Genomic DNA, 13718 nt, shown 5'->3' with positions numbered 1-13718 from the left:
TATGTTCAGCACCTCCTCGACCATTATGCAGACTGACCTCAAGACATCTCCATTAACTGCCCCAAGTTCCCCAGTCTTCATGTCGTTCTCTATGGTAAAATCCAAGGAAAAATACTTAGAGTACCTTGCCCATTTCCTGCAGCTCCAGACAAAGATGATCACTTGGGTTTCTGAGGGGCCCCATTCTCTCTCTAGTTCATGTACGTTAAATATCTTTGGTTATTTCTTATTATTATCTGCCAGAGCTATCTCCTGCCCCTTTTTAATGTCCTGATTTCCTTCTTACGTATGGTCCTCAGTCCCCAAAACTCCTCCAAGGATACACTTGATCACAGTTAGTTAATACACTCAAAAGAGTGCACATTCCCAGTTTTTATACACCTCAGCACGAAGGTCTATCCAATTACACCACAACTAGTATGAGAGCGGCACTGTAGTGACCGAGGTGTTATAGGTAGAATCCAATAAGTGGCCGAGGTTCAACCCAGGGAAGCGGACAATCCACTCACCCAGCATCACTCACAAAGTTTATCATTTCAACACAAAGCTTTTTCATTTGCTAAATGGTAAAGTCTAGCTCATGCTTGTATAGTTTAGTTTAGTTTAGTTTAGTTTAGAGATACAGCGCGGAAACAGGCTCTTCCACCCACCGAGTCCGCACCGACTAGCGATCCCCGCACACTAACACTGTCCGACACACACTAGGGACAATTTACACACACACCAAGCCAATTACCCTTCAAACCTGCACGTCTTTGGAGTGTGGGAGGAAACCGAAAAGCAAAAACATTCCATACAGACAGACTACAGGCTCCAACAGTCTATCTGACGGACTACAGGCTCCAACAGTCTATCTGATGTACCAGCACCCGTGGTTGGGATCGAGCCTGGGTCTCCGGCGCTGCAAGCACTGTAAGGCAGCAACTCTACCGCTGCGTCCAAATGCAAATACTTTTTTTTGTCATGTACATGATCTTACATTCGGTTAGTGCCCCTTGAGAGGCATGCACCCACAGTAGTTTAGTTTAGTTTAGTTTAATTTAGTTTAGAGATACAGCATGGAAACGGGTCCTTGGGCCCACTGAGTCCGCACCGACCAGCGATCCCCACATACTAATTTGGTATTTGGTAACCGAAGCCTACCGTCATCATTAGATGTGGGGCCGTTGGAGGCCCAAGAACCATTTGAGTGTGCAGCCCTCCATACTCAGCCGGCCGCTGCAGGCTCATCTGAGGAAGGCTGATTTCCCAGAAGGGCCATCTGGGTTGCAGCATTCTGCTCTCAGGGAGGCTGCCGCCAGCGCTCCCGAGGGGAAGGTTGGAATCCCGGCATCCATGCCGGACAGGAGCATTGGTTATCTGGAGCCCCACTAGGAAGATGTCTGATTACCCCTCACGTGCAATTGGTAGGAGGTGCAAGTCTTAATAAAGCCTTTACTGCGACTTTAGAGAAGCTTATCACGGCCACTTCCTGGGTAGGTTCTTGGCCAGCCACTGTGGACGTTGCGCCGGTCACACAGAATCAACTACATGATAGGTCTCCAGCAGCAACCTTATGAAGAGGAATGGCTCACCATGGTTTACAAACCAAAGGCAGGCCTGCCACCTAGGGGTCTTCAGCTGCCCTCGTCAGAGCAACCCTCTGGCTCCCCATAGTCTGCTCTGTTACCAGAGTACCCCAAAGCCTTTCCGGGAGTTAAGAGAGTCACAGTTACTCCCGTCCCATGCATACTTCTCTTTCCTGACTAGAGCCGCAATTTCTCTCGTCCTTGCTATTGAGGGAGTGCAGCGTAGGTTCACGAGGTTAATCCCTGGGATGGAGGGACTGTCATATGAGGAAAACTTGGAAAGACTGGGCTTGTATTCACTGTAGTTTAGAAGAATGAGAGGGGATCTTATAGAGACGTATAAAATTATAAAAGGATTGGACAAGCCAAATGCAGGAAAAATGTTAACAATATTGGGGGAATCCAGAACCAGAGGCCACAGTCTAAGAATAAAGGGGAGGTCATTTAAAACTGAGGTGAGAAGAAACCTTTTCACCCAGAGAGTTGTGAATTTGTGGAATTCTCTGCCACAGAAGGCAGTGGAGGCCAATTCACTGGATGAATTTAAAAGAGAGTTAGATAGAGCTCTCGGGGCTAGTGGAATCAAGGGATATGGGGAGAAGGCAGGCACAGGTTACTGATTGTGGGTGATCAGCCATGATCACAATGAATGGTGGTGCTGGCTCGAAGGGCCAAATGGCCTCCTCCTGCACCTATTTTCTATATTTCTATCCCAGCTTCATTACCCACACCTGTCTTTTTTTCCACTCTAACAGGAATATGCCTCCCCTGAACTCTTTGTCACACTTGTCAACTTGTTTAACAGCAGCACGCTTTCCGGACGTCCATTTGCCTGCAAACAACTTACTCCAATCAGTTGCAGCAAGTTCCTATCTGATACCATCAAAGTTGGCTCTGCTCCCATTCAGGATTTTAGCTTGTGGACCCGCCCTGTCTTCATCCATAACTATTTTTAAGCTAATAGTTCAATGGTCACTGATCCCAAAACGATCGCCCACTGACACTTCAATCACTTGCCCATCCCAATTTCCTAAGAGCAGATCATGCTTTGCCCTCTCACTTATAGGGCCCTCTACATATTGCCTGAGGAAACATTCCTGAACACATTTGACAAATTCCACCCCATCTAAGCCTTTGGCCCTGTGACAGTCCCAGCCTATATTGGGAAAGTTAATATCTCCTACTCCTACGTGCTTATCAGTCTTGCAGCTGCCTGCAATCTCCTGGTATATTTGCTCTTATTCTTGTAGACCTTTTGGGGGGCCTATAGTACACTCCCAACAAGATGATCATCCCCTTTTTATTTCTCAGCTCCACCCATATATCCTCATCATTCATATCACGTGCATATCCATGTGCCTATCTAAAAATCTCTTAAATGCCACTATTGCACCTGCTTCCTCCACATCTCTTGGAAATTTGTTCCGGGCACTCAACAACCTCTGTATAAAATACCTGGCCCGTTCAACATCCTTAAACTTCAACCCTATCACCTTAAAGCTATGTCTTATATTCTTTGACATGTCCACCCTGGGGAAAAAGACCCCAACTGTCTACCCTATTGTTTCATTTAGTTTAGCTTAGAGGTGCAGCATGGAATCAGGCCCATCGAGTCCATTCCGACCATCATTCATACTAGTTTTATGTTCTACTTTTACATCAGTGGCAATTTACAGAGGCCAACTTACCTACAAACCCACACATCTTTGGGATGTGGGAGGCAACCGGAGCACCCAGAGAAAGCCCAGGCAACCCACATTGTCTCTCATAATTTTATATATACTTCTATCAGGGCTCCCCCCAACCTCCGGCATTCCTAAGAAAAAAATCCCAGTTTTTCTAACCACTCCTTGTAGCTAATACTACCTAAACTAGGCAGCATTTTGGTAAACCTTTTCTGTACCTTCTCCAAAGCATCCATGTCCTTTCTGTAATGGGTTGACCAAAACTTATGCAACACTCCAAATGCAGTCTAACCCAAATCTTATAGAGCTGCATCATGACTTCCTGACTCAGTTCCGTAATCAATGAAGGCGAGCATAGCATATGTCTTCTTTACCACTACCTGCATGTGTGACCACTTTCAGAAAGTAATGGCTTTGAACCCCAGGTTTCCTTTGTACATTAATGCTGTTAAGGGTCTTGCCATTAATTGTATATTTTCCACTCACATTCACCCTTACAAAGTGCAACATCTCACACTCAGATTAAACAGCATCTGCCATTTCTCCACCTATTTCTGGAGCTGATCAATGTCCAAATGTATATGTACACACACACACACACACACATATTCTTCATTATCTTCATTACCACGTCACTTAGAACAACATTTACATCACATTTCACTGAGTAGATCAAGAGAATGCACTTTGCTATGTTCCTTGGACACACAAGAGAGTGCAGATGCTAACATCTGGAGCAAAACACAAACTGATTAAGCGACCCGGCAGGTCAAATAGCACATTCATTTTCTTTTCTGATTCCTTAATTCCATTAATCTGTTTGAAAATGTTTAATTTACAGATTTCTGTCCAATATAGAAACATAGAAAATAGGTGCAGGAGTAGACCATTCGGCCCTTCGAGCCTGCACCGCCATTCAATATGATCATGGCTGATCATCCAACTCAGTATCCCGTACCTGCCTTCTCTCCATACCCCCTGATCCCTTTAGCCACAAGGGCCACATCTAACTCCCTCTTAAATATAGCCAATGAACTGGCCTCAACTACCTTCTGTGGCAGAGAATTCCACAGATTCACCACTCTCTGTGTGAAAAAAAACTTTCTCATCTCGGTCCTAAAAGACTTCCCCTTATCCTTAAACTGTGCCCCTTGTTCTGGACTTCCCCAACATCGGGAACAATCTTCCTGCAACTAGCCTGTCCAACCCCTTAAGAATTTTGTAAGTCTCTATAAGATCCCCCCTCAATCTTCTAAATTCCAGCGAGTACAAGCCGAGTCTATCCAGTCTTTCTTCATATGAAAGTCCTGCCATCCCAGGAATCAATCTGGTGAACCTCCTCTGTACTCCCTCTATGGCAAGAATGTCTTTCCTCAGATTAGGAGACCAAAACTGTACGCAATACTCCAGGTGTGGTCTCACCAATGCCCTGTACAACTGCAGCATAACCTCCCTGCTCCTATACTCAAATCCCCTCGCTATGAATGCCAACATACCATTCACTTTCTTCACTGCCTGCTGCACCTGCATGCCTACTTTCAATGACTGGTGTACCATGACACCCAGGTCTCGTTGCATCTCCCCTTCTCCTAATCGGCCACCATTCAGATAATAGTCTGCTTTCCTGTTCTTGCCACCAAAGTGGATAACCTCACATTTATCCACATTATACTGCATCTGCCATGCATTTGCCCACTCACCTAACCTATCCAAGTCACGTTGCAGCCTCCTAGCATCCTCCTCACAGCTAACACTGCCCCCCAGCTTCGTGTCATCCGCAAACTTGGAGATGTTGCATTCAATTCCCTCGTCCAAATCATTAATATATATTGTAAATAGCTGGGGTCCCAGCACTGAGCCTTGCGGTACCCCACTAGTCACTGCCTACCATTCTGAAAAGGACCCGTTTATTCCTACTCTTTGCTTCCCTGTCTGCCAGCCAGTTCTCTATCCACATCAATACTGAACCCACAATACCGTGTGCTTTAAGTTTGCATACTAATCTCTTATGTGGGACCTTGTCGAAAGCCTTCTGGAAGTCTAGATATAACACATCCACTGGTTCTCCCTTATCCACTCTACTAGTTACATACTCGAAAAATTCTATAAGATTCGTCAGACATGATTTACCTTTCATAAATCCATGCTGACTTTGTCCAATGATTTCACCACTTTCCAAATGTGCTGCTATCCCATCTTTAATAACTGACTCTAGCATTTTCCCCACTACCGATGTTAGACTAACTGGTCTATAATTCCCCGTTTTCTCTCTCCCTCCCTTTTTGAAATGTAGGGTTACATTAGCCACCCTCCAATCCTCAGGAACTACTCCAGAATCTAAAGAGTTTTGAAAAATTATCACTAATGCATCCACTATTTCTGGGGCTACCTCCTTAAGCACTCTGGGATGCAGCCTATCTGGCCCTGGGGATTTATCGGCCTTTAATCCATTCAATTTACCTAACACCACTTCCCGACTAACCTGGATTTCACTCAGTTCCTCCATCTCATTTGACCCCCGGTCCCCTGCTATTTCCGGCAGATTATTTATGTCTTCCTTAGTGAAGACAGAACCAAAGTAGTTATTCAATTAGTCTGCCATGTCCTTGTTCCCCATGATCAATTCACCTGTTTCTGACTGCAAGGGACCTACATTTGTTTTAACTTATCAGGACAGCGCGCGTACATTCCTTTTGAATCTTGTGTATTATATGTAGGGTTCTTCTAATACTGTCCTGTGTTTGTCTGCCTATTATGAAACCAGTCTGGTCTTCATCAATTAAATCTGGCAAGAACTTTTCAAATCGTTTGGAGATAATTGAAGAATATAAATGCAAGGGACCTACATTTTTTTTAACTAATCTTTTTCTCTTCACATATCTATAAAAGCTTTTGCAGTCAGTTTTTATGTTCCCTGCCAGTTTTCTTTCATAATCTATTTTCCCTTTCCTAATTAAGCCCTTTGTCCTCCTCTGCTGGACTCTGAATTTCTCCCAGTCCTCTGGTAGGCTGCTTTTTCTTGCTAATTTGTACGCTTCATCTTTTGTTTTGATACTATCCCTAATCTCCCTTGTTAGCCATGGATGCACTACCTTCCCTGATTATTCTTTTGCCAAACTGGGATGAACAATTGTTGTAGTTCATCCATGCGGTCTTTAAATGCCTTCCATTGCATATCCACCGTCAACCCGTTAAGAATCAATTGCCAGTCTATCTTGGCCAATTCACGTCTCATGCCCTCAAAGTTAACTTTATTTAAGTTTAGAACCGTTGTTTCTGAATTAACTATGTGACTCTCCATCCTAATGAAGAACTCAACCATATTATGGTCACTCTTGCCCAATGGGTCACGCACATCAAGACTGCTAACTAACCCTTCCTCATTACTCAATACCCAGTCTAGAATAGCCTGCTCTCTCGTTGGTTCCTCTACATGTTGGTTTAGAAAACTATCCCGTATACATTCCAAGAAATCCTCTTCCTCAGCACCTCTGCCAATTTGATTCACCCAATCTATATGTAGATTGAAGTCGCCCATTATAACTGTTTTACCTTTGTTGCACGCATTTCTAATTTCCTGTTTGATGCCATCCACAACTCTACTACTACTGTTAGGTGGCCTGTACAGAACTCCCACTAGCGTTTTCTGCCCCTTAGTGTTTCGCAGCTCTGCCCATATCGATTCCACATCCTCCAACCTAATGTCCTTCCTTTCTATTGCGTTAATCTCCTCTCTAACCAGCTACGCTACCCCACCTCCTTTTCCTTTCTGTCTATCCCTCCTGAATATTGAATATCCCTGGATGTTCAGCTCCCAGCCTTGGTCACCCTGGAGCCATGTCTCCGTAATCCCAACTATATCATAATATATATCGATATATATCAATTATCTAGATTAATCTAGGGTTCCAACTGGCACAGGTAAGATTTGAGCACATTGCAACTTACATTTTGAATGCTTGACTGAAGACCGTTTTGGGGAGGATTCGTCACATGAATGTGCTGATCCCTGCAATGCATTCTGTAAACAGTGCACACCACTTTCAGCTCTGTGTACTGTCTTTAAAAAGAAAAACAATTATGTTTCCTTAAAACCTGCAGAAACATTTTCTGATCACACAATCACATTGAAAATTTGAAAAATTGAATTAAAATGTCACATCTTCAAAACAAAATCGACACAAAGTCATAAGAAAATGCGCAACATGTATAATTGAACAAAAAAGAAATAATGATTACGATTTCAGAAGAACGCAAGAAAATGGGAGCAGAAGTCAGCCATAGGTCCTTCAAGCCTGGCCTGCATTTAATATGATCCTGACAAATGCTGCCTCAAATCCTTTTCTGTGCCTTTTCTCCATTCCCCTCATTACTCAAGCTGCCAAATATTTATCCACCTGCACTTTAAATAGTTCGAGTGATCTAAGCATTAGAAAATGCAAGGACTGATTAGTGGCATTCAGCATGGCTTTCTGCACAGGAAATCGTATCTCACAAGTGTAACCGGTTTTTTGTTTGAAAAGACGACAAAGAGAATTGATTGGCGGCAGGGCAGTGGATATGGTCAACGTGGACTTCAACAGGGACCCACATAGCAGGCTTGTCTGTAAGATTAGATCACATGGGATCCAGGGTCAGCTAGCCAGTTGGATACAAAACTGGCTTGATGTCAAAGGGTGGTAGTAGGGGGTTTATTTTCAGATTGGAGGCCTATGACCAGTAGTGTGCCAACAGGATCAGTGCTGGGTCGCCCATTGATTGTCATCTATAATAACAATTTGGATGGCAATGTTGTTAACATGGTTCGTAATTTTGTGGATGATACGAGAACTGCTGGTATAGTGGACATTGAGGTTGGCTATCTAAGATTACAACAAGATCTGGATGAACTGGGAAAGTAGACCAAGTAATCGCAGATGGAATTTAAAATAGACAAGTGCAAGATGTTGTACTTGGCCAGTTAAACCAGGGCGCAACCTACAGTTAATGGTAGGACCCTGTAGATGTAGAACAGAATGACCTAGAGGTATAGGTACACAAGACACTTAAAGCAGCAGCAAAGGTAGAAGGGATATTAAAGAAGGTGCAAACTATTTGGTCTCTCTTGGTCGCATAAGCCTCTTATCCCAGGAATTAGTCTGGTGAATGTTCTTTGGACTGCCTCCAATGTCTCGACCCGAAACGTCACCCATTCCTTCTCTCCCGAGATGCTGCCTGACCTGCTGAGTTACTCCAGCATTTTGTGAATAAATCCAATGTTACTATATTTGGTTTAGGTAAGAGAACCAAAATATGTGGTATTCCAGGCAAGGCAGCACCCATACCCTGTACAATTGCAACAAAACCTCCTTACTCTGTCACCATGATGGTCAAAATGCTATTTGCCTTCTTAACTACTTGTTGTTCATGCACCACAACACTTAGACTAGTGTAAGAAAATAACTGCAGATGCTGGTATAAATCGAAGGTATTTATTCACAAAATGCTGGAGTAACTCAGCAGGTCAGGCAGCATCTCGGGAGAAAAGGAATGGGCGACGTTTCGGGTCGAGACCCTTCTTCAGACTGATGTCAGGGGGCGGGACAAAGGAAGGATATAGGTGGAGACAGGAGGACAGTGGGAGATCTGGGAAGGGGGAGGGGAAGAGAGGGCCTCTCTTCCCCTCCCCCTTCCCAGATCTCTCACTATCTTCCTGTCTCCACCTATATCCTTCCTTTGTCCCGCCCCCCCTGACATCAGTCTGAAGAAGGGTCTCGACCCGAAATGTCGCCCATTCCTTCTCTCATGAGACAACACTTAGACTCCTCTGTACTTCACCTATTTGCAGTTTCTCTCCATTTAGATAATATTCTGCCGTTTGCTTTCTCTGACCAAAGTGCATGACCTCCCATTTTTCCACATTAAACTCGATTTGCCCGTTTTTTGACCAGTCACTCAATCTATCTTTATCCAATTGTAGTTTCCTTATCACAACATGCCCTTCCACTATTTCTGTATCATTGATAAACTTACAAGATTAGTCTGAAACAGATGAATTTATAATGAGAAACGAGGAAATAGCAGACCAGTTAAACGGTTGTCTTCACTAAGGTAGACACAAACAATCTCCCAGAAATAATAGGGAACCGAGGATCTAGCAGGAGGGAGGAACTGAAGGGAATCCACATTAGTCAGGAAATAGTGTTAGTTAAACTGTTGTGACTGAACACAGATAAATCCCCAGGACCTGATGGTCTGCATCTCAGAGTACTCAAGGAGGTGGCCTTAGAAATCGTGGACGCATTGGTGATCATTTTCCAATGTTCTATAGACTCTGGATCAGTTCCTGTGGACTGGAGGGTAACTAATGTAACCCCACTTTTTAAGAAAGGCGGAGAGAGAAAACGGGGAATTATAGACCAATTAGTCTTACTAATTGCCCAATTACTAATAGACCAATTAGTAGTGGGGAAGATGCTTGAGTCGATTATTAAAGCTGTATTAGCAGTGCATTTGGAAAGCAGTGACTGGATCAGTCAACTCAACATGGATTTATGAAGGGGAAATCATGCTTGACTAATCGTCTGGAAATTTTTGAGGATGTAACAAGTGGAATGGATAAGGGAGAGCCAGTGGATGTGGTGTATCTGGACTTTCAAAAAGCCTTTGCAAAGGTCCCACACAAGAGATTAGTGTGCAAAATTACAGCACATGGTATTGGGAGTAGGGTATTCACATGGATAGAGAATTGGTTGGCAGATAGGAAGCAAAGAGTAAGAATTAACGGGTCCTTTTCAGAATGGCAGGCAGTGACTAGTGGGGTGCTGCAAGGCTCAATGCTGGGACCCCAGCTATTTACAATATATATTAACGATTTAGACGAGGGAATTAAATGTAACATCTCCAAGTTTGCGGATGATACAAAGCTGGGTGGCAGTGTGAGCTGCGAGGAGGATGCCATGAGGTTGCAAGGTGACAGATAGGTGGGGTGAGTGGGCAGATGCATGGCAGATGCAGTATAATGTGGATAAATGTGAGGTTATCCACTTTGGTGGCAAGAAAAAGAAGGCAGATTATTATCTGAATGGTATGTAGACACAAAATGCTGGAGTAACTCAGCGGGTCAGGCAGAGAGAAGGAATGGGTGACGTTTCGGGTCCAGTCCCTTCTGCAGATTATCTGAATCGTGTCAGATTTGGAGAAGGGGAGGTGCAACAAGACCTGGGTGCCCTTGTATATCAGTCACTGAAAGTATACATGCTGGTACAGCATGCAGGCAGTGAAGAAAACTAATGGCATTTTAGCCTTCATAGCGAGAGGATTTGATTATAGGAGCGAGGAGGAGGGAAAAAGCAAGTATGGGGTACTGATTTTGGATGATCAGTCATGATCATATTCAAGTTCAAAGTTCAAGTTCAAAAACACTTTATTTGTCCCCATGGGGCAATTTACAAAGGCACGTAGAGTAGTACGAAAACTATTGAATGGCGGTGCTAGCTTGAAGGGCCGATTGGCTTTCTCCTGCACATGTTTTCTATGTTTCTATGGAACAGAAAGTTGAAGGTTACTCGAAAGGAGAGAAAACAAGTATGAATGATAACAAAAAAACATTGATGACAGATTAATTATTAAAATGTTTTATTAAATCCGCTTGTTATCATTGAAACAGAATATAAGAGTCTGTAATACAGAAAAAGAATATAAGAATATGCTGTGGGTACTGAAAATCTTAAAACACATTGGGTTCTCTCAGAATGTTTCCCAGTGCCTACTGTCAAGGCCTTGAATAAACTGACTTGTTTGAGAAAACACCGCTGCTCTACGAGATGGCCTGCCCGATTCAGGTAAAACAGACAATTCTCTCCAACAAATAGTGCAACATGCAGGATACCTCACAGAATGACTGTCAACAACGTGGTTCTTAATCAGGCAAGTATATTTAATTTTACCACCCATAATGAGAGAAGTAGATCACATATTGTTGTCGGGCAACCATAAGTTGTGGTGCTAAAAGAAGAAATTGGAGGAAAAGAAATTTTGGAATAAGTTATAGAAAATAGAAACTAGGTGCAGGAGGAGGCCATTTGGCCCTTCGAGCCAGCACCCCTTGTGATCATGGTTGATCATCCACAATCAGTAACTGCCTTCTCCCCATATCCCTTGAATGGAAATAGCATGCAGTACGTGTGGAGTCACCAAAAAATTAAAAAATCACGAACTACAAGACACTTGGGATCCCAATTGCTTTTCTTTTTAAAGACTTTACAACCCTTGACTCTGCAAAGCATTCAATGCAACTTCATAAAATTCTATGCAAGCCAAAACATGAATCACGTACAATGATATAACACTTTAAATTTGTCTGCAGTGCGACTTGCAACTTCTCGGGTCAATAAAAGATTATTTATATGTATTCATGTAAAGCTTGATTTACATTAACCCCATTTCCTTGTGAAAGGGCCAGTTCCTGAAGGGGGGGGGGGCTGTATCATGCTCTCTAACTCCTCACTAGATTGCCCAAAACCCTGGGAGAACTCTTTGTCCTCCCTCCCATCACTGCAGCACCCATACATTCTTTTCAAAACAAAGCTTTTCACTGTACCTCTGTACACGTGACAATAAACTAAACCGAACCAATTCTGCAGTTACCATCGCAAAGTTCAGGAACCATTTAGACAGGTACATGGCTAGGATACATTTTAGTTATAGTTATATGTTTAAGTTAATAGAAGTAAAGGAGTATCAGGTCAAGTCAAGAGTATTTTATTGTCAAATGTCCCAAAATGCAACAATAAAATTCTTACTTGCAGCAGCACACAGATATATAAACATAGTACTCTTTAAAATCCATAATAAGTCAAAGTTCAATATATATATATCAATAATAGTTCAAAGTAAAAAATAATGCCCCAGGATTATTCAGTTCGGAGTCTATTTGGATGTTAGCCTGATCATTGTAGGGAAGGAGCTGCTCCTGGACCTGGGTATTTCAGTTTTCAGGTTCCTGTACCTTCTTCCTGTTGGCAGGACTGAAATGAGAGCGTGGCCAGGGAGGTGTGCTTCTCTGATGATGCTGGTTGCCTTTTTGAAGCAACGACTCTTGTAGATCCCTTCAATGGTGGGAAGGTCAGTGCCCATGATGGACTGGGCAGTGTTCACCACTTTTTGCAATCTTCTTCGTTCCTGAGCGTTCGAGTTGCCGTACCAGCCCTTAGAAGGGTCTCGACCCGAAACTTCACTCATTCCTTCTCTCCAGAGATGCTGCCTGTCCTGCTGAGTTACTCCAGCTTTTTGAGGCATTGATGAGCTTTCTTTATGATTCAGTCAATGTGCTGGGTCCAGGAGAGATCTTCAGAGATATGCCTGCCCAGGAATCTAAAGCTTTTGACTCTCTCCGCCACCATCCCATTGATTAGGATAGATATGTGGATCCTCGTTTTTTCTCTTCCAAAGTCCACAATCAGTTCCTTGGTCTTACTGATGTTGAGAGCAAGTTTATTGTTCTGGCACCATTTGACCAGTCAATCAATTTCCGCCTATACTCATCATCATCTATAATTCGTCCAACAAAGGTGGTGTTGTTGGCGAACTTGAAGATGGAGTTTGCAGTGTCAGCCAGTAGAATGGAGAAATAAGGGAACAGTGAAGAAAGAGTATCCAGAGGATATGTGTTTTCATTGTGGAAACAAAGTCACTTCACTAAGGAATGTAGGACATCCTGACAGCAACCAAAGAAGGGACAACGATGCCTCAAGATTTTTGAATGCTAATGGGAAATGGAAGCTAAAAGAGCTTGGGTTGATGTGGGGATGTTTATATGTATGTGTCTGCACAAACAATGTCTTCCAGCATTCTTGTGTATCAAAGCCTTGTGTTTTACTCTTGCTTGGATTTTTGAGTAAAAATTATATTGTGTTTGAAGTGAGTGAATGGTCTGTGGATTCAGCATGTAGCATGAGGTGTGACAACGTGCGAGTTAAATTTGATGCATGCAAGACGAAGCGAGAGCAAAGATTGGTTCCAGTTTGTTAAATCCATTCTGGCAGAATGTTGAATTAATCCCTTGGAACAGATGGAATAGAATGTGACTGAATGATTCTGCTCCTCTATGTGAAATACATTTGCATATCTCTTATGTCTTAGGCCGTGTTTCTTTAAGACGTTGTGTTCGATTTCCACCCCCCCCCCTCCATTTCCAGTTTTTAATGTGGAAATTAACTGTTTGTTCTTCAATTTTTAGTTACTTCTGAAGGTCTTAACAAAGGAGAGGTACAGGCATGCCTTTTGTTTTGTCTGATCTGTGTTTTAACTTTGTTTTCTTTTCTTTTCAGATCCAAGCACATAGGGCCATATCGTTTAACCTTCTCCCCATAGTACTGTGCAACTCGTAGAAGCAGAGAAGATAAGGGCAGTATCAGATAGTGTTCGAGCAAAATGGGAGAGGGCTTATTGCCTGCTGACAAACTTACAGATAGATTTCACAGCA

General features: G+C 43.1%; 1 protein-coding gene across 1 annotated transcript in view; it reads right to left on the bottom strand.

The window, feature by feature from the left end:
• Window positions 1-13718, bottom strand: part of zcchc14 (zinc finger, CCHC domain containing 14) — a 149356-nt gene that overhangs the window by 101710 nt on the left and 33928 nt on the right. Inside the window, exon 2 of the mRNA XM_078400866.1 lies at window positions 7202-7313. Within this exon, the coding sequence (XP_078256992.1) occupies window positions 7202-7313 (112 nt within the window). The remainder of the gene's footprint in view (window positions 1-7201; window positions 7314-13718) is intronic.

The sequence above is a fragment of the Rhinoraja longicauda genome, chromosome 6 (assembly GCF_053455715.1).
Source record: "Rhinoraja longicauda isolate Sanriku21f chromosome 6, sRhiLon1.1, whole genome shotgun sequence".
Classification (NCBI taxonomy): domain Eukaryota; kingdom Metazoa; phylum Chordata; class Chondrichthyes; order Rajiformes; family Arhynchobatidae; genus Rhinoraja; species Rhinoraja longicauda.
The sequence above is the reverse complement of the archived record's forward strand: the minus strand, read 5'-3'. Positions and strand labels throughout refer to the sequence as shown.